The sequence below is a fragment of the Lemur catta genome, chromosome 6 (assembly GCF_020740605.2).
Source record: "Lemur catta isolate mLemCat1 chromosome 6, mLemCat1.pri, whole genome shotgun sequence".
Classification (NCBI taxonomy): domain Eukaryota; kingdom Metazoa; phylum Chordata; class Mammalia; order Primates; family Lemuridae; genus Lemur; species Lemur catta.
This window is the reverse complement of record NC_059133.1, coordinates 99229134-99248649: the sequence shown is the minus strand read 5'-3', so window position 1 is coordinate 99248649 and position 19516 is coordinate 99229134. Positions and strand designations below refer to the sequence as shown.

Sequence of the window (19516 nt, the reverse complement as noted above, 5' to 3'; positions counted from 1 at the left end):
TCACAGCATCTTCACCAGGAGTAGAACCTGTCTCAGGGAACCACTTTCTTTGCTCATCCATAAAAATCAGCTCCTCGTCCGTATAGTTTTATCATGAGATTGCAGCAGTTCAGTCCCATCTTTAGGCTCCATTTCTAATTCTAGTTCTCTTGCAGTTTTCACCATATATGCAGTTCCTTCCTCTACTGAAGTCTTGAATCCCTAAAAGTCATCCATGAGGGTTGGAATCAACTTCTTCCTGGTTCCTGTTAATGTTGTTATTTTGACCTCCTCCCATGGGTCATGAATGTTCTTAATGGCATCTAGAATGGTGAATCCTTTCCAGAAGGTTTTCAGTTTACTTTTCATCAGGGTTCTTGAATGACCAGGTACATTGTCAATGAGCAGTACTTTTGAAAGAAATTTTATTTTCTGAGGAGTAGGTCTCCACAGTGGGCTTAAAAGATTCAATAAACCATGCTGTAAACAGATGTGCTGTCTTCCAGGCTTTGTTCTTTTTACAGAGCACAGGCAGAATAGATTTAGCATCATTTTTAAGGGTCCTAGGAGTTTCAGAATGGCAAATGAACCTTGACTTCACCTTAAAGTCACCAGCTGCATTAATGCCTAATAAAATGTTGAAGCATTCAAGCCAGGCAGTGACTTCTCTCTAGCTATGAAAGTCCCACATGGTATCTTTTCCCAGTAGAAGGCTGTTTCGTTTACATTGAAAATCTATTGTTCAGTGTCGTCACCTTCATCAATGATCTTAGCTAGATCTCTGGATGGACTTGCTGCAGCTTCTCCGTCAGCGCTTGCTGCTTCTCTTTGCACTTCTGTTGTGGAGATGGCTTCTTCCCTTAAACCATACCTCTGCTGGCTTCCAGCTTTTCTTCTGCAGCTTCTTCACCTCTCCTCAACCTTTGTATTAGGTTATTAAGTATGAATGTCTGATTTCCTTAAGTACTAATTTTGACACTTGTTATCTCTGACATTTCACTTTGACACTTCTTGTTTTATTATTATTGTGAAGGTACATACTCAGTCTTTCAAATGCACAGTTTGGCTTGTGATTAGCTTTCAAATTTTGTTTTAAAGCAATTTTTGTAAAACCATGGATAAGTAAAAAAATTCATGTTATTTTCAAATGTGAGTTCCATTGTGGAACCAATGCAGCACAGACAGCTCAAAATATCATCAAAGTGTTTGGGAAGGATGTGGCTAATGAACGCACAGTAGTACATTGATGGTTTGAGAAGTTCTGTTCTGGTGATTTTAATCTTGAAAATGAGCCACGTGGATGACCTGAGACCAAGGTGGATAATGATGCGCTAAAAGCTGCCGTAGAAGCAAATCGTCTCAACCTACATGCGAATTAGCAGCAAGGCTTGATGTTACCATTCGAACAATATTGTACCATTTGAAGCACACTGGCAGGGTAAAGAAGCTGGATAGATGGGTGTTCTGCATGAATTAAATGAGCGTCAGCAGAGAAACCCTCTCAAAGCTTGCCTTTCTTTGCTGTCAGGACATAAAGGCGAGCCATTTCTACACTACATTATTATGTGTGATGAAAAATGGATTCTTTTTGATGATCACAAGCATTCAGCACAATGGTAGGATAAAGATGAAGTGCCAAAACACAGTCTAAAACTGAATATTCATCAAGAAAAGGTGATGATATCTGTTTGATGGTCCAGCACTGGTATTATCCGCTACAGCTTCCTGAAACCTGGTCAGTCGATTACAGCGGATGTCCACTGCAGCCAATTGGATGAAATGATGAGGATGCTTGCGAGTAAGCAGCCGAGATCGATTACTAGAGACAGGCCAATCCTCTTGCAAGACAACATTCAACCACATGTTGCACAAACAACACTGCTCAAACTATGGCTGCTGGCCTTGCAAACTCTCTGTTTTCTTCTGTATTCACCAGCCCTTGCACTGACTGACTACCACTTCTTCCAGGCTTTGGACCACTTCTTCTTGCAAGGAAAAATATTCAGTTCTCTAACACGCTGTGGAAAACGCCTTTCAAGATTTCATTGCCACTCACTCTCCAAGCTTCTTCACTGCTGGCGTAAACAAGCTACCTCAAAACTGTGTTGATAATTAAGGTGCATACTTTTTTAAATTGTGTTGTTTCTTGTTTGAGATATAATTTGATTGGAAATTGGTCCTTTCATATTTAATGACCTAAGAGAACTGAAGAGAATTAGGGCCTTGCTCTAGCTTGTTGTGGCTGGTTTGATCTTCTCTCTGGACCACTCTTACTTTCTCCGTATGAATAATATGGCTGTTTCACTTTCTTGGTATTTGAGTGTTCACTGGAGAAGGACTTCTAATTTCCTTCAAGATTTTTTCCTTTGCATCACCACTTGGGTTACTGTTTGGTGCAAGAGGCTTTTGACTTGCCTTTCTCATTAAACTTAATCATGTTTAGCTTTTGATTTAAAATGAGAGATGTATGACTCTTCCATTCATTTGGATATTTAGAGGCCATTGTAGGGTTATTAATTGGTCTAATTTCAATATTCTTGTCTCTCAGGGAATAGGGAAGCCCTAGCAGAGGGAGAGAAAAGGGGAAAAGCCAGTCAGTGGAGCAGTCAGAATACTCACAACATGTATTGATTAAGTTCACTGTCTCATATGGGTGAGGTTCATAGTGCCCCCAATCAGTTACCATAGTAACATCAAAAATAACTGATCACAGATCACCACGACAGATATAATAATAACAGAAATACTGCAGAGGTTGTGAGTATACCTAAATGTCAGTGTATACGAGATTTCAATAGTAGTGTCTGATTAAATCACAGGAAGACTAATGCTTTTTATGTGTGGTGAACTCTTCTTTCACAGTAGGCTTTGGCCTCTTAGTCACACTGAAGTGACTGGAGCCCATTTCAGACACTTTAGTGGTTCCACCTGTATGATTATTTCTTTGTTAAAGAATGAAAATTCAAGCCATAGCATATTCTTGGTACCCTATTCTAAATTTACCAACTCTCTTTGCTCAGCTTGTTTGTTGTGCCTGTGGAGTTCTTTTATTGACCCAGAAGGGGACTTTTTTTTCCTTTCCCTATAGAATGAAGGGAGCCCTTAAAGAGTTTGTACTAAACTTGTTAATGTAAGAAACTACCTGGAGATTGGATCCAGGCTTCTTTTGTACTTCCCTTCTTAGCAGGAGTTTATGTGTATGCCTAAATACAGTTTATAATAAAGTTCAAAGTTTTATTTTATTCATTTATTGATTAATCTTTACTTAAGACCTGATATGTGCCAGATATGAAGGTACAAACCTGGGTGGAGGGGCAGGATCCCTGTCTACTGTAGAGACATATATAGAACAAATAATTACATATGGTTGGAGATTAGTGCTATAATGTATTACTGGATGAAAGAGTGGAGATAAGTGTGATACATGTTTAGCTAGGTGGAAGAGTGGAGGTGTGTGTACTTGTATATATTAATAATATATACGTGTGTATGTATTGATGGAGTACAGACAATGATCACATTACTCTCATGAGGGAAAGAACAAGAAAGTCTTCACAAAAGAGATAACATTTATGTTGCATTTTGAAACCCACGTAAAATAAACCAGGTACTTCAAGAAGAGGCTATGATTGCATCTTCCTGTTTCGTTTTTCTCCATAGAATTTATCACTGTCTTGCGTACTGTATTCATTCACTCACTTGTTCGTTTGTTCCTTCCTTCCTTCCTTTGTCTGCCATACTAGAATATAAGCTCTGTGAAGGCAGGGATTTTGGTCTGTTTTGATTACTCTGTATCCTGGACACCTGGGAAAGTGCGTAATAATAGCAGGAACTTGAACTCAAATATGGATTATATATAGTGAAGGAATGAACTTTGTGAATTCTAGAATAGTTGGCTTTTTCATAATTTTCCTTTAGCTTATTAAGAATATCTCCTTAGAATTTCCTCATAGTTTTACTTAATATTTTTTATTATGTGTACTTAAATCTCCCTAGTGATAACATGCTATTTCCACAATGTTTCTCAAATATATCTCCTATTTTCTATATCCCTTAGTTTGTCCATCCCTCTCCCTCTCCCCTTCTCCTACCCTTCCCCTCCCCTCCCCTCCTGTTTTTTATTGAGACAGTCTCTCTCTGTTGCCCGGGCTAGAGTGCTGTGGCGTCAGCCTAGCTCACAGCAACCTCAAACTCCTGGGCTCAAGCGATCCTACTGCCTCAGCCTCCTGAGTAGCTGGGACTACAGGTGTGTGCCACCATGCCCAGCTAATTTTTTCTATTTTTACTTGTCTGGCTAATTTCTATTTCTTTTCTTTTCTTTTTTTTTTTTTAAGTAGAGAATGGAGGTCTCACTCTTGCTGAGGCTGGTCTCGAACTCCTGACCTCAAGCGATCTTCCTGCCTCAGCCTCCCAGAGTGCTAGGATTAGCGGCATGAGCCACTGAGCCTAGCCTCTTTGTTTAGTCCCCATAATCTCTTACATGAACTGATACAGCCTCCTAATTATTTTCCATGTCTGTATGCAAGTCCCCTTAAACTTCTGTTTTATAGCCATTAGAATTATATATGTAAAATACAGAACTGGCTAGACCATTTCTGTGCTTATAAATCTCTGATGGTTTCCGTCTTTCTAGAATAAAGTCTGTGCTGCTTAGGATGGCACAGAAGCCCACCTGCAGCTTGGCTTCAGCTGTGTAATGGGTTGTCTCTTACTATCTCATAATATAATAAAAATGGGCCTATTCATTTTTCTTTGTATCACTAATGCCTGGCACATACTACAAAACTGAGCAAATTTTTCTGAGTAAATGACTGCATGTAAGTGTGTATGAAGGAATGGGTACAATAAGAGATTTCATTGAAAATGTTTGCTGTTAAGTAAAAGATGATATAAAAATCTAACTTAACACTAGCATTTAAGAACAGGTTTTTTTTCTTTAGACAGCTGATTGTCTTTCTCACTGTCTAATCATTCTATCCCTTGTCCTCCATCGATTCTTCATAAAGGAATCCCCTTGGCATTTGCAGTGTCATTTAAGAAGGAAGCCTACTTCTCGTGGCTTTCCGTTCTATATCCCGCTCTCCACTCCCTTCTTGGTATTGGGTCTTTTCTCCTAACTCTTAATACTTTCCTTATTGTGTTAGAGATTTGTGTATATGTGTTTCCGTACCCGTGTGTGCCTTTTCTCTGTTCTGGCTGTCAATTCTGGGTTTAAGGTTTTGCATGTAGTCCTGAAACTCTTAGGATTAAATTACTTCTACAGAACATACAGACAACCATGACCTATCTGTTTCCAACTTAAAATGATTTTTAATTTTGCTTATTGTATTTTTCTTCATGTCTTTTTTTCTTCAATGTTTTTGCACACTTAGATTGAAAATCTTCAAGAACAACTTAGAGATAAGGAAAAGCAGATGAGCAGCTTGAAAGAACGAGTCAAATCCTTGCAGGCCGACACGACCAACACTGACACTGCCTTGACGACTCTGGAGGAGGCCCTTGCAGAGAAGGTGCGTGACCGGCCAGATGCGTCGCAGGCACAGTCCTGCTTTCTCCTTAATCTGAAGCTGGGTGTACCGTGCAGAAGAAATCCCTGTGGGCAGAAGGGAAAAGAGCCCTTCTGTGCTGTTGCTGACATACATAGTGTAAAGGAGAAAGAAAATCCATTTGGTTGTTGCCAATTTAAGCATTTGCTGCTAGGCAAGGTGGATTTCATGCTACAGGGCAGTGGCTGAATTTCCTAAAGAATTAGCCATATGTTCCACATTTACTATCATCTGAAGAAAAAGAAAATTCCTTTTTATTTATATGGTCAGCTAGAATTTGGGGATGTGGGAATACCAGGCACGGCCATCAGGAAGCAATGCATAATGTCTTTCTTTACTGTCCTGCTTTGGTACCTGGTGCACCCATGCATTTTAGTTATTCATATAATGTGCTTTCTACTTTTCTAGTCTTGGCCTTGATGCTTCATTTTGCCTTTATGATCAAACTTAGTTTTTGAGGAGTGGTTGACTAAAGAAGTGGCCCAACCCCTGATGAGTGTTACTGTCTTCAGAGAAGCTTTAGGGAATCTCCTTGGGACATTTTAATTGGATTTTTAAAAAAGTGATAGGGTCACGGTTCTGTAAGTCTCTTAGCCACAGAATCCTTCAGGCTGCCTGTCAGGATCAAGGCTTGATCCCAGAATGTATTTAGAAATAGTACCAGAAATATACTTAACTTGCCTCAATTTTCAAACTCTTTGAGTATCTGTTGACAGAAAGAAGTTTTAATGTTCTCTTTTCTTTACCCTCCTTTAGGCATTACCCAAATCTCCTCCCTCTCCTTTTTGTTGGTATATGAGTTGTGAGCTGTTTGCATTGCCTTATAAGCAACATGTAAATTATATAGAAAGAAGAAATATTTGTTATTTAAGTTTTTAAAGTTAAGTTGTTAACTTATGTAAGTTTTTAGTTACTTAGGAATTGAATAAATGGAAATATTCTAAAAGAATATTTTGGCAATATCTAATACTAGTTGAGATTACGGCAAAAGAACCCTTGGGGTTCCAAAGAACAAACCCAGGTCCTTGTTACAGGAAGATGGGTAGGAAGGATGAATTCTTTAAAAACTATCATTGTCTTTTGAACAGAGGATAGAAGTATGAGATTTTATCAACTGAAAGCAGAATTACAGTCCTATGATGTAAGTATGAAAAGGAATTTCCTCATGTGTTGATGTGCTCTCTTTTCAGGAGCGGACAATTGAGCGCTTAAAGGAGCAGCGGGACAGAGATGAGCGAGAGAAGCAAGAAGAAATTGATAACTACAAAAAAGATCTTAAAGACTTGAAAGAAAAAGTCAGCCTGTTACAAGGCGACCTCTCAGAGAAAGAGGTTATATCACCAAAGTGGAATTATTTTGTTTGCTTAATTATTGTATTGTGTGTACATGTTGTTGGTATTTACATAACACATGTAAAAAAGCATTTGCTGGAAGATTTTCTAAATATTCTTATAGCAGGATTTTTGTAAATACCTTAAGGGATATTTCAGAAAGCTTTGCAGAGACATAGTAGATTAAGTCATTCATGTCCTAAGAAGCCCAGTTACATTTGGATAAATACTATGTTAAAGGTAAGAAAAGTGATAGCCAAAAGGAGTATGCAAAAGGAGGTAAATTTACTTATAACAACAATTGAAGTACATAACGGCTATTAAATTAGGTGACTTTAATATACTTTAATCTTGCTTTTGGGGAGTCCTGTTAATGGGACCTAAACAGCAAAAATGCCTAATGCCCTGTGGTCAGATGATAAAGTGTGAGCTTCAGGGTCTTTCTCTGGATTTCTGTTATCTTCAGGAATTTTTATGGACATTTAAGTTCCTAATAGAGTTTCTCTTCTAAAAGGGAAAAATGTTTTATAGTTAAGTTAATATAGCTACTAAGGTTAACTACTTACAGTCACAGAGCTTAATCTGCTTTCATTTATTTTGTGAAAATGAGTATGTTTTGATAGCATTCTTTAAATCTCTGTTCAGTTGGTATTTCTTAGGCATTCATCCTATTTAGTTAGGAACTAATATTGTGTTATATTTCATGAATACTACCGAAATGGAAATATGTCAGTATTTGGTAATGGAAAGAAATTGCAAGCCACCATGATAATCAATTAAAAAATGTAAAGCTCCATTTTGTTGATAGTTCGTATTTATTCTAGGTGCGTGTTGCTTCTTTTAGGCCTCACTCTTGGACCTGAAAGAGCATGCTTCTTCCCTGGCTTCCTCAGGACTGAAAAAGGACTCACGGCTTAAGACACTAGAAATTGCTTTGGAGCAGAAGAAGGAAGAGTGTCTGAAAATGGAATCACAGTTGAAAAAGGTTAAAGAAAAATTTTCACATATTCTTGCTTTGCCTTCAATAAGAACATAGTAGCTAACTCTAGGATGTTTATAGGGAATAACTTACTGTGGAATCATAATCCCCCATAGTTCAAATACCATGTATAATACTCGATTAATTCTCTTTGCTTTCTCACCCTACTTTATTTTATTCATGAGAATCCCTAAACTTGCAGAAAAGTGGCAGTTTAGAGGAAGATTAAAATATGCAACTCCCTGTGGTGAGATATGAGACCCCAATGTAAAAATCTTAATTACCTGATGTTTTTCTTCCATTATCAGACTTCCTAGAAAGAGATAATGTAACAGTGCTAGTCACCTGCATTGGTGAATATTAGGACATGGAGCAGATATTTGCGGTCTGTTTCTTTGATTTATACCTCTGTAATATTTATATAGCAGTTTCTAGTTTCCTGAGTGCTTTCATATTTATTACCTCTGAGCTATCAATGCTGTGAGAATTGGAACTGCAACTTTTGAGTTCCACTAACTGGATCCAGGTTGTATGATTACTAATGAATACAGACGGGTATAGCCTATCTTGAAACTTCCAGTTTTGTTCTCTTTCCATATGTTGGGTGTATTTCAAATGATACCTTTATTTAGGAAATGCCAAAATTTAAATCATATTTTGAAGCTAAGGAAAGGAAAAAAATCTAGTATCTTAAAGTTACTTTTGAATAAATAGGAAAGTACTTTTTTTTTTTGAGATGAAGGATTCCAGTTCTAACCAATTCAGATTTGATAGTTGGCTTTTGTTTCTCATTCAAAGGGTGGAGGTGATTTTTCATTTAACATCTAAATATTAAACATGAAGTTATATGTGTTTATAGTTACAAAACCAAGTGGTACTGATCAAGAGCAATGTTAGTCCTTAATATTCTAAACTCCCATTTATGACAATCTCACATTTTCTTTTTATTTTGGATCTATCTTGATACTTCGTAGTTGGTCATTTATGTGGTCTGGAATATTTTAGGCTTTATATAGAGAGTTATGAGAAAAAGTTCTCTTTGGGGAGAGGAGGTAGGCAGCTTTCTTCTCCTTTGATTAGTACCTTTTTTCTACCCATGGCTGTTTTTCCTTTCGTATTTTCCTATGTTTCATTCTGGAAAGTTGTTCCTTTTCATTTTAATTCGTTACTGGTATTTTCCTATTATACTGCTTCCACGGTGCCCTACTCCAAGAAGGAGGTTGTCATAGTTTTCTCTTTGTTGCATTTGTTCTTTATTGTTTTTTTCCCTCCTTTTCTGCCTTCTCTGGTTTTAACTGAGCATTTAGTTTGATTCCATTTTCTCTCCTGTTTTAGCAAATCAATTGTACTTATTAAAAAAATTTTAAGTGGTTGTCCTAGGGTTTGCAACATACATTTTAGCTAATCTAAGTCCTGCTTCAAATAACACCATCCCACTTCACATCGGGTCCAGGTACCAACAGAGTATTTGCAATTCCTTCTTTTCTTCCTTTATGACATTGTTATCATTCATTTCATTTACCCAAATGCTATTATTGCCCAATACAGTGTTACTATTGTTACTTGAATGGTTATCTTTTAGATTATTTAAGACTAAGAGAAATGAAAGATGGACTTTTAGCTTCATTTATTCCTTGTCCAATTTTCTTCCTTTCTTTATATATATATATATCTCTGAGTTTCTAACCTGTATCATTTCCCTTCTCCTTGAAAAACTTCTAACATTTTTTGCTGGGTTCGTCTCCTGGCAGTGAATTACTCAGTTTTTGTTTGTCTGGAGAAGCCTTTATTTCTCCTTTAGTATTGAAGGATAATTACGCTAGATCTAGAATTCCGGGTGATGTCACTGACCCCCAACACTGTAATATTTCGCTCTATTCTCTCTTTGCTCATGTGGTTTCTGATGAGAAGTCACTTGTAATTCTTAACATTGTTCCTCTCTAGGTAAGATGTCTTTTGTCTTCTTGTAGTTTGAATATGACGTGCCTAAGTGCAGATTTTTTTGCTATTTATCCTGCTTGATGTTCTGTGTCTCCTGGTACAATGTGTGCCATCAATTTTGGAAAATTCTCAGCCATTATGATGTGAAATATTTCTTCTGCTCCTCTCTTTTCCTTCTGGTATCCCAGTTGTGTATGTTGCATCTTTTGAAATTACCTCACAATTCTTGAATGTTCTGTGCTGTGTTTTTCTTTCTTTTTTTCCTTTGCATTTCAGTTTGATAATTTTCTATTGACCTGTGTTCAAGCTCACTAATTCTTTACCTGTGTCCAATCTACTGATGGGCTCATCAAATGCATTCTTCATTTTTTTATGTGTTTTTGATTTATAGCATTTCCTTTTGATTCTTTATTAGAGATTCCACCTCTCTGCTTTCATTACCCCACTATTCTTGGATGCTGTATACTTTTAACGTTAGAGCCCTTAACATATTAATCACAGTTATTTTAAATTCCCAGGCTAATAGTTCCAACATCTATGGCAAGTATGAGTCTCGTTCTAAGACTTGTTCCATCTCTTCACGCTATATTTTTTTCTTGCTTCTTAGCATGCCTTGTAATTTTTTGTTGAAAGCTGAACATGATATATCAGAGAATAGGAACTGAGATAAAAAGGACTATATTGTAAGATTTTGTTTGTTTGTTTTGGTAACCTGGCTAGAAGTTGGGTGGTATTTATTGTTTGCTGTAGGTGCCAGAGACTTCACATTCTTCTGGTGTCATTGTCTCTCCTTTTGACTCTGGGCTTCCCTCTTCACAGAGAGTCTGTCTTGCAGCTCTTTCAGCTGTAATCCACTGTTACTATGCTGGAGCCTTTTGGTGTGGTGGTAACGTGGAGGGGAGGGTGAGAGTTCTATAATCTTATGATTATCTCAGTCTTTTACAAGCTCCTATCCCTGGCTGTGATATTCACAGGAATTTATCACCTTTTTTCCCCCACACTTGGTTTTCAGTTTGTTTAGCTTTTTCTTGTTGTAAGGAAAGGAGTGATGACTTCTAATCTCTGCATGTTAGAACTGAATGAGTCGTACCTACTCATTATTATTTTAGAAAGATATTTACATGAATTTTGCCATTTGGAATAAAATCCAAAGTAATAATAAAATAAAAATGGTTTTTATTTACGAATCAGATTTAGTTTTCTTAATTAACACGTAAATATTTATGAAATGAAGTTAACCCTAGGAATTTGAGAATGGATCATTAGAGGTCTATGAATTAACAATACATCTGTCTTGTACAGCTTTCTCAGTTCAGCTATAGGTCAAATGAACTTGAATATTTTACCATGTTATAAAAGTGTTTCTAAACTCAGTATTTCTATTGGAATTTTATTGGAAATTGCCTCTGTTGGAAAGAAGGAAACAACTTTGCTTTATAAAAGGTTTTTCTTAGAATAAATGAGAGCATGTTTTCTAATTTAAGGTTGATATAAAAGATAATAAAATGTGAGACTCAGAACAACTGTTAAATATCCTATTTCATATTCTGTGTCATTCTAGGGAATTCTAGGTCTTGCTGTGGTGTGCAGGCTGGTCTCAAACTCATGACCTCAGTGATTCTCCCACCTTGGCCTCCCAAAGTGCTGGGATTACAGGTGTGAGCCACTGTGCCATGCTAATTTACTTTTTAATTCTTCTTAGCAACTTATTATGCCTAGAATTTTATTATCTTCACCTTTTGTATTAGCAGTCTTTTAGTGCTTTGTACCTTGTTTGTAGATTTACATGAAGTACTATTTGGCATATTTTCTTCTTCCTGAATGTTAGGTAGGTCTGGAGCCAAGAGGGAGACACACGAAGCCTCAGGTGTAGCAAAATGCTATTTATTTGAGCATCTGGGTGCAAATGCGTGGAGGCCAAAAAGAGCATCCACCCTGAGGAAGGCGAGAGCCTTGGGTTTTACAGAGGGTTTTGCCAGGGGCAGTAAGCAACTGGGCCAGAACAGCCGCTGTAATAAATCCTTTTCAAACAACCGGTTTCTTGGGACCCCTGTGTCGATACAACTGTCTGTGGTCAGTTAGAGTTACAACCTCTGGACTCTCCTGATTCCTGCGGCTGATGTTTCATGGGCCTTATGATCACTGTCTAAGTTTTCCATTAACCGCCTTCTATCCTGTACATACTTTCCAGGTTTCCACCCTGAGCAAACCTAACACTGAACACCATGACTGGTGTAATATTAGTGTTCTAATTTATATTTATTCAAAAGGCTGTGGTTTTCATTCAAATTTTCAAAGTAAATTTCTTCTCTGTTTTGTTTAGAGTGGGAAATGACTGGTCTTGAGGTAATGATAATTTATGTCATTTTTTATCTATTTATAACTTAAGAATTTATATTCTATACTGAATTTTGGTATTCTATGTCTTCAGCATCAGATAGAGTTGAAACTCAACTTCTGAGTTATCAGAATTATTTTAAATGCTAAATTCTTTTTTGTTTGAAATAAAATATTTATTTCTAGATTCTGATTTTTTTAATTGAAGCTTTTTTTAAACCATATCTTTAAATTGTTAACTTTTCTTTTTCTTGCGATTATCCTACTCGTAAACTGTTTCATCTACTTTTCTTTCTTGCTTTCTCCCTTCCCCTTCTCTCTCCCTTTGGCATCCTGAAATAGTGTCGAGCCACTCCCCCACGCCTCTGACTGGCCTGACATGGTGTTGCTCCGAAGTCCTGGCTAATAGTTTTTTCCGTATTTTGCATGAATGACTTTTCACTACCCTGTGGAAGAGTGAAACACTTAACCTTCTCATGTTTCCCTTCCTCAAATAGGACCTCCAGCTTTTCATTTTTAGGTGATTCCTTTCTGATGTATATTGGGGTGAATGCAAAGTAGAAAGGTTTTTGTATGACAAAATTCTCCCCCAAACTTTGGGAGAGGTTTGCATTTCTGTTGTTTTTGCTTTGTGTTATTCTTAGTGGGTTAATTCCTTCAGGGTTGCTGCTCTTTCCCTTTGTTTCTACCATGTTGTGACTTTTTCTTTTTTTTTGAGACAGAGTCTCACTCTGTTGCCCGGGCTAGAGTGCCATGGTGTCAGCCTAGCTCACAGCAACCTCAAACTCCTGGGCTTAAGCGATCCTCCTGCCTCAGCCTCCCCAGTAGCTGGGACTACAGGCATGCGCCACCATGCCCGGCTAATTTTTCTCTATATGTTTTTAGTTGTCCATATAATTTCTTTCTATTTTTTTAGTAGAGACAAGGGTCTCATTTTTGCTCAGGCTGGTCTCGAACTCCTGACCTCAAGTGATCCTCCCACCTCTGCCTCCCAGAATGCTAGGATTATAGGCATGTGCCACCATGCCCGGCTAATTTTTTCTACATATATTTTTAGTTGTCCAGCTAAGTTATTTCTATTTTTAGTAGAGACAGTGTCTCACTCTTGCTCAGTCTGATTTCTGCTTCTGAGCTCAAATGATCCACCTGCGTCGGCCTCCCAGAGTGCTAGGATTACAGATGTCAGCCACCGTGCCTGGCCCATGTTGTGACTTTTTTTTTGGAGACAGAGTCTTGCTCTGTTGCCCGGGCTAGAGTGTCATAGCGTCAGCCTAGCTCACAGCAACCTCAAACTCCTGGGCTCAAGCAATCCTCCTCCCTCAGCCTCCCAAGTAGCTGGGACTACAGTGCACGCCACCATACCTGGCTAATTTTTATATTATTTGTGGAGATGGGAGTCTCACTATGTTTTTGCAGGCTGGTTCAAAACTCCTGGCTTCAAGTGATCCTCCTGCCTTGGCTTCCCCAAGTTCTAGGGTTGTAGGCATGAGCCAGCACACCTGACTCCCCGTTTAATATTTTGTTCAAACCATTTTAAGGAACTAAATATATTTTATTGTTTATTGAATAAGGCCTTTACCTTCTCATTAAATAGATTATACTGTGAAAATGTTGGTTTCTACAAGGATATGGTTATGTGCATCATTCTGTAATCATACATGTTTTAGTGTGACATGTATAAAATGCAAAAGAACAGAATCTTTGCCTCCAGTGTATGCACACTGAGATTTTAATAATGTAAAAGGCCATTTCTAGTAGAATAGTGCCTGAGGATGAAGAGCTTAACCTTTGGCTAAAATACTTTAAGGAGGTTGTTCATTGTTAAGTCAACTTTTCTTGGCCAAAGGTGACATTTTATACAAATTTTGTTATTTCACTAAAGTTTGTAGCTTTTGCTTGTGAATGGTCTTGACCTCCTTATATTCTAAAAGCAAAGTGTATAAAATATCTACATTTTTAAAATACAGGTTGATGGACAATTAGAATTTAAGGAGTAGAAAAGAGGAGAGGAGAATGAAGCCATGAAATTTAACACCTTAATCCTGAAAATATCTGTCATACTGATACTGTGACAGGTAATTCTATGGACACAAGACATGTTTACATCTTGAATTAAATGTGATATTCCACAACTTAGAAATCTATTTTAAAGAAATGGTTATAACACTGATTTGAAAAGTAACTTTTCTTTTAGAGTTTATATTAGTTTTTATGAAGTTGCAAAGGTCTTTAAAGTGGTTTAGTATTCTTAGAATTTCATTTTAAATCCCAAATTAACTTAGCAAGAGTTTAGATTTAAACTACTCTGATACAGAATTTGTTATATGTAGTAAGGGAAGACACATGATATCTTTGATTTTTTTTTTCCTCCTAACTTAGGAGTTAGATTTATCTTATCTTAAAAGATTGTTATTTTATTTATTGAGTTTTTTTAAGAGACAGGGTCTCACTCTGTCACCCAGGCTGGGGTGCAGTGGTGTGATCATAGCTCACTGCAACCTCAAACTCCTGGACTCAAGCGATCCCCCTGCCTCAGCCTTCTGAGTAGCTGGGACTACAGGTGCATGCCACCATGTCCAGCTAATTTTTTCGTTTTTTTGTAGAGACAAGGTCTCACTATGTCTTACTGGTCTTGAACTCATGGCCTCAAGCGATCCTCCCACCTAAGTCTCCCAAAGTGCTAGGATTACAGGTCTGAGCCACTGCACCTGCATCATTCAATATTCTTGATCATCCTGTGGGCTACATTTAACCTTGGGCTTATATTTAATTACTGATTATTTTCTCTTCTTCCCAGTCATTCTTCTTTTCCTACTATGGCCTATGGGCTATTTAAAATCAAACAGAAACTAGCCCTGTGCTTTGTGCATACTCATTTTTTCAACAAATAATTGAGTTTCTACTTTATGTCAGTTACCGTTCTGGGTACTGAGGATATAGTGGTGGACAAGACAGACCTGTCCCTTGGCCTCATAGAATTTATAGTGTTTGTTAGGGAACATAGAGGCTCAAGCAGGTAATTATAGCCAATCACAGAGTGTGACGGACGCTCAAGTCAAAGAAAACTAATCTCAGTCAGAGTCATGAAGAGCTGAGACCTCAAAGTAAGGACTCACCAGCATGTGTGAGACCCAGAACACTAACATGCAGTAGTTGTATTTATGGCATTATAAGTAATATATTTATAATAAATTATTAGAAATCAGAGTTATCTCAAGAACACTGAATATCAGCTGGCCTTCAAGTTTGTTTACACAGTCATCTTCTGTGTGCCCAGTCCAAGTCCACTGCTGTTGCCTATTTCATCACCTCCTTTCTTTGTGGATACTGGGAAGTTTCTCAGTTACTCCTGCTTGTGATTGCATCTTCAGTCTCTTCTTCTTTGCTGTTTTCCTCCCTCTTTGTGTATAAATGTGGTCAGCTTTCTATAAAATATCTCCTGATCTTGAAACTTCTCATACTCTCCTCTTTCCTCTCTCCCTGTTAGATATATTTTATTTTAAAAGCATTTATAGCTGGGTACAGTGGCATGTGCCTGTAGCCCCAGCTATTTGGGACACTCTGGCAGGAAGATTACTTGAGCCCAGGAGTTCAAGGCTGCAGTGAGCTGTGATCACACCACTGCGTTCCAGCCTGGGTGACAGAGTGAGACCCTGTCTCTAAAAAAAGAAAAAAAGTATCCCATTTTCCTGCCTTTGAAGAATTAACTGCTACAGGAATTTCCGTCCTACCCTTACTAAGTCAGAAAGTGACAAAACAATGTGAAACAACTGATTTTAGACATTGGACAACACTTAATGAAGAACAGTGATCTCTTTTTACCTTCCAAACTTGTATAGTTTTTGTTTCTGAAAATACACTTCACAAGTATGTCAAAGTTAAAGGTTGAGGAAGCCAGTAGCTAAGACAGATAAAATAATTTTCACCACATGTGAAAATTTCAACACAAATGAACTTGGTAAAGGACTTATCTTAAAAGTATAGCTGTCACTTTCACAAAGCCTTTAGCTCAGTTTACATAAACATTTCCCATTTATTTACTTGAGGTACTTTGCTTCAGAGCTTTCCAAAGTGTTAATGTTTCCTGAGAATATGTGTTTGCCCCTTTAATATTTTTTCAAACCATTTTCAGGGACTAAATATTTTCTCTTATCTGTTGAATAAGAAAAAACATCTTGGCCTTTGCCTTCTCATTAAATATATTATACATGGCGGGGAGTCAGCTACGCTCCCAGCAAAGAGGTTTTCTCTTCCGATCAGGTCTCTCAGGCGGGGTCATCGCAAAGGATGAAAAAATAGTAGGAAACAGAAATAAAAGAATAATAATAATAATACGCAGAGCCAAAGATATAGTTTATAAAGTAAAGGTTTATGAAAATAGATAAAAGGAGGGTGTCCGGTTGGATATATTTCTTCCCGTGGAAATATATCAAAGACTGAAACTCCACACAGGTATTTTATAGGGTAGATGACAGGCTCACGTTCACATACTAACAGGCAGTTTGGTTTAGGGTCACAGTCTTCTAAAAGGCTACTGCAGATCCTTCAACTAACTCTATCTAGGTGAACAATGAGTTACAAAATCTTCTTAGGGAAAACTTCTAAGTTTTATGATAAGGCTATTACTTTAGCAAAAAACAGAGACATCTTAGCTCCGGTGATTGTGTTCTTGGAGACAGAGAGGATCTCAGAAGTCAACATGAGCTGTGCTTTGTGTTAATTAGTTTAACCGCATGGTTCCGTCTGGGCTCGGCTTGGGCATTAGCATATCTATTTGATCAGCTCTCATCTCCGGGGGTCTTTCTTGGTCAGCTCTGGCAACCTATGGCCCTAGGTTAAGCCTGTCTTGTCTTTCAAAACAGGTGAGAACCATAGACCCAGTTTACAGCTGTCTCTTTGAAGTGCAGCTGTTACTGACCAATGAGACGCCTTCCTGAGGCGAGGCAGCTTTTGAACTAACACATTTATTTTTTCTTTAAGGCAAAGCCTTATTTGACTTCTGAAATCAAATCTTGTCTCCAAAAATACAGGGGGCATTTCTATAACTCAGTATTCTTAGGCTCAGCAATACATGAATGGCTTTAGAGATTCAGGAGGAAAATGAAGGACTTGAAAATTGGTTTTTAATTATTGAAAGAACTGCTTTGTATTCCAAAATGCATTGATGATATTAGTTCACTTTTATAACAAGATCCTGAATAAAAAAATTCTTTTCTCAGTTCTAAGTGTGGTTCCTGATTTCTGACTTCATTTGTCTGTCTCATATTGCCTTATAAGTGGTGGTAGCCATTTTCTTAAGCTAGCTTATGGCATCCCATTGCAGTGTCTGTGGGACTCTAGATACTCAGGGCTGCAGGCGTCACACGTTTGGCAAAGCAGCAGTACAGGAGACGGAAATGGAAGTCGGGGTCTAGTGGAACTGGGTCTCGGCACCCGTGCTGGCTGTAGGAGATCAGCAGTGAGTCCCGGGAGGTGCCTTTGATATTATCTTGGAGAGATCAGTCGCAGTCCAGTGGCTTGTTAGTATGTCTCAGTAAACTCTGGAGCATCTCTTGGGTTATAATGGTTTTTGTCATACTCTTGATCTTAGCCAAAAGGCTGAGAAGCAATGATTTTTGGCCTAATGATAAATATCTAGAGATATTTTGGTTTAAAAAACGAATCCATTTGGACTCTAATATAATTCTCCATTTATTACTAATCTTTTATTTACGTAGTACTTAAGCAGATAAAACCTTATAAATTGAAGACTGGCTGTTAGATATTTGATAATACTCTATTTAAATTGGAATATAAATAGTTCTTTGGGACGTTGTTTGCCCATTGCTGCTCTATGTATATCTGATGGAATTGGAACATTTTTCTTTGTAGGCACATGAGGCAACATTGGAAGCCAGAGCCAGTCCAGAAATGAGTGACCGAATACAGCAATTGGAGAGAGAGATCGCCAGCTACAAAGATGAATCTGGCAAGGCCCAGGCAGAAGTTGACCGCCTCTTGGAAATCTTGAAGGAGGTGGAAAATGAGAAGAATGACAAAGACAAGAAGATAGCTGAGTTGGAAAGGTAAGGAGAGGAAAGCTGAATGGGACTTGCAAGGTTAAAAAAGTAAAACTGTGTACTTTGGGGGGGTATACTTTTTCGATATAGCTGCCTCTGGATTTAGGTTCCTGAGTGCTTGATATTTCTTTATTATCTACTTTTTGTTCTAAGTCAGTGTAAATTCTTTGTTGCAGTATCTATTAATAAAAGGCAACATGGAATAGGAATAAATTGGGAAGCTATGGACTTCAACATCATTGATTGGCAAAAAAGGAAGTACTGGCCGGGCGTGGTGGCTCACTCCTGTAATCCTAGCACTCTGGGAGGCCGAGGCGGGATGATCGCTTGAGGTCAGGAGTTCGAGACCAGCCTGAGCAAGAGCGAGACCCCGTCTCTACTAAAAATAGAAAGAAATTATCTGGCCAACTAAAAATATATATAGAAAAAATTAGCCGGGCATGGTGGCGCATGCCTGTAGTCCCAGCTACCTGGGAGGCTGAGGCAGTAGGATCACTTAAGCCCAGGAGTTTGAGGTTGCTGTGAGCTAGGCTGATGCCACGGCACTCACTCTAGCCCGGGCAACAGACCGAGACTCTGTCTCAAAAAAAAAAAAAAAAGGAAGTATTCATTAAGAAATTGAAGTTTTTTACTGGCTAATCAAGAGAGTACAAATAGATATTTGCTTTTTATTATTTTTTCTCTAACAATGAGGAAGTGATCCTCAAGTGTAAGGAGTTAGTCTTTTATCATTGGTTTAGACCTTTTTTCTTGAGCTGATGCTCCTTTGGGCTATGAATTTTTAGACTTTTCATAGTTTATATTGTTGAAAAGCAAGCTATTACATCAATGCGTAGATCAAAATCAGAAGAAGGAGGGACATTGAGAATAATTTAGGAGACTTGGATGTGATTTTTATGGAGCTCTGACTTTGAATTCTTCAAAATATGCTGTGTTTTAGCAGATCCAACCAGAAAACTCTTAGAACTTTGGTTTTTTTTTTTTCTCATTAGAATATTTTATTCTAAGCATCAAGCATATGTTTCTTGACTTCATCTTTTATACCATATATTTAACATAAATTCACAAGTGTATAGAAACAGCTCTTCCAGTACAACTTCGTTAATTACCCATATTCTTCTGAACAGCCAGAAAGAGTGACACTGACACCATGAAGTCACTAATCCATGTGGCCCCTTTGGGACTGATCCTTAGGAATAATTTACTTTCATGCTCTTACAGGCTGAGAATTAGATTACTTCTGTAAATTGTTACTAAGTTACATTTTTTGGGCTATTGGTAGACTTGATATTTTCCTCTGAAGTTATTATTTTCTCCTATTCTATACCCATAGAATTTTAATTT

General features: G+C 37.8%; 1 protein-coding gene across 7 annotated transcripts in view; it reads left to right on the top strand.

Moving 5' to 3' along the window:
* ERC1 (ELKS/RAB6-interacting/CAST family member 1) overlaps positions 1 to 19516 on the top strand; it is a 486124-nt gene that overhangs the window by 158733 nt on the left and 307875 nt on the right. For all 7 annotated transcript variants that reach the window (XM_045554665.1, XM_045554663.1, XM_045554660.1 and 4 more), the window contains 4 exons: positions 5352 to 5489; positions 6716 to 6856; positions 7701 to 7841; positions 17985 to 18178. In XM_045554665.1, the coding sequence (XP_045410621.1) occupies positions 5352 to 5489; positions 6716 to 6856; positions 7701 to 7841; positions 17985 to 18178 (614 nt within the window). The remainder of the gene's footprint in view (positions 1 to 5351; positions 5490 to 6715; positions 6857 to 7700; positions 7842 to 17984; positions 18179 to 19516) is intronic.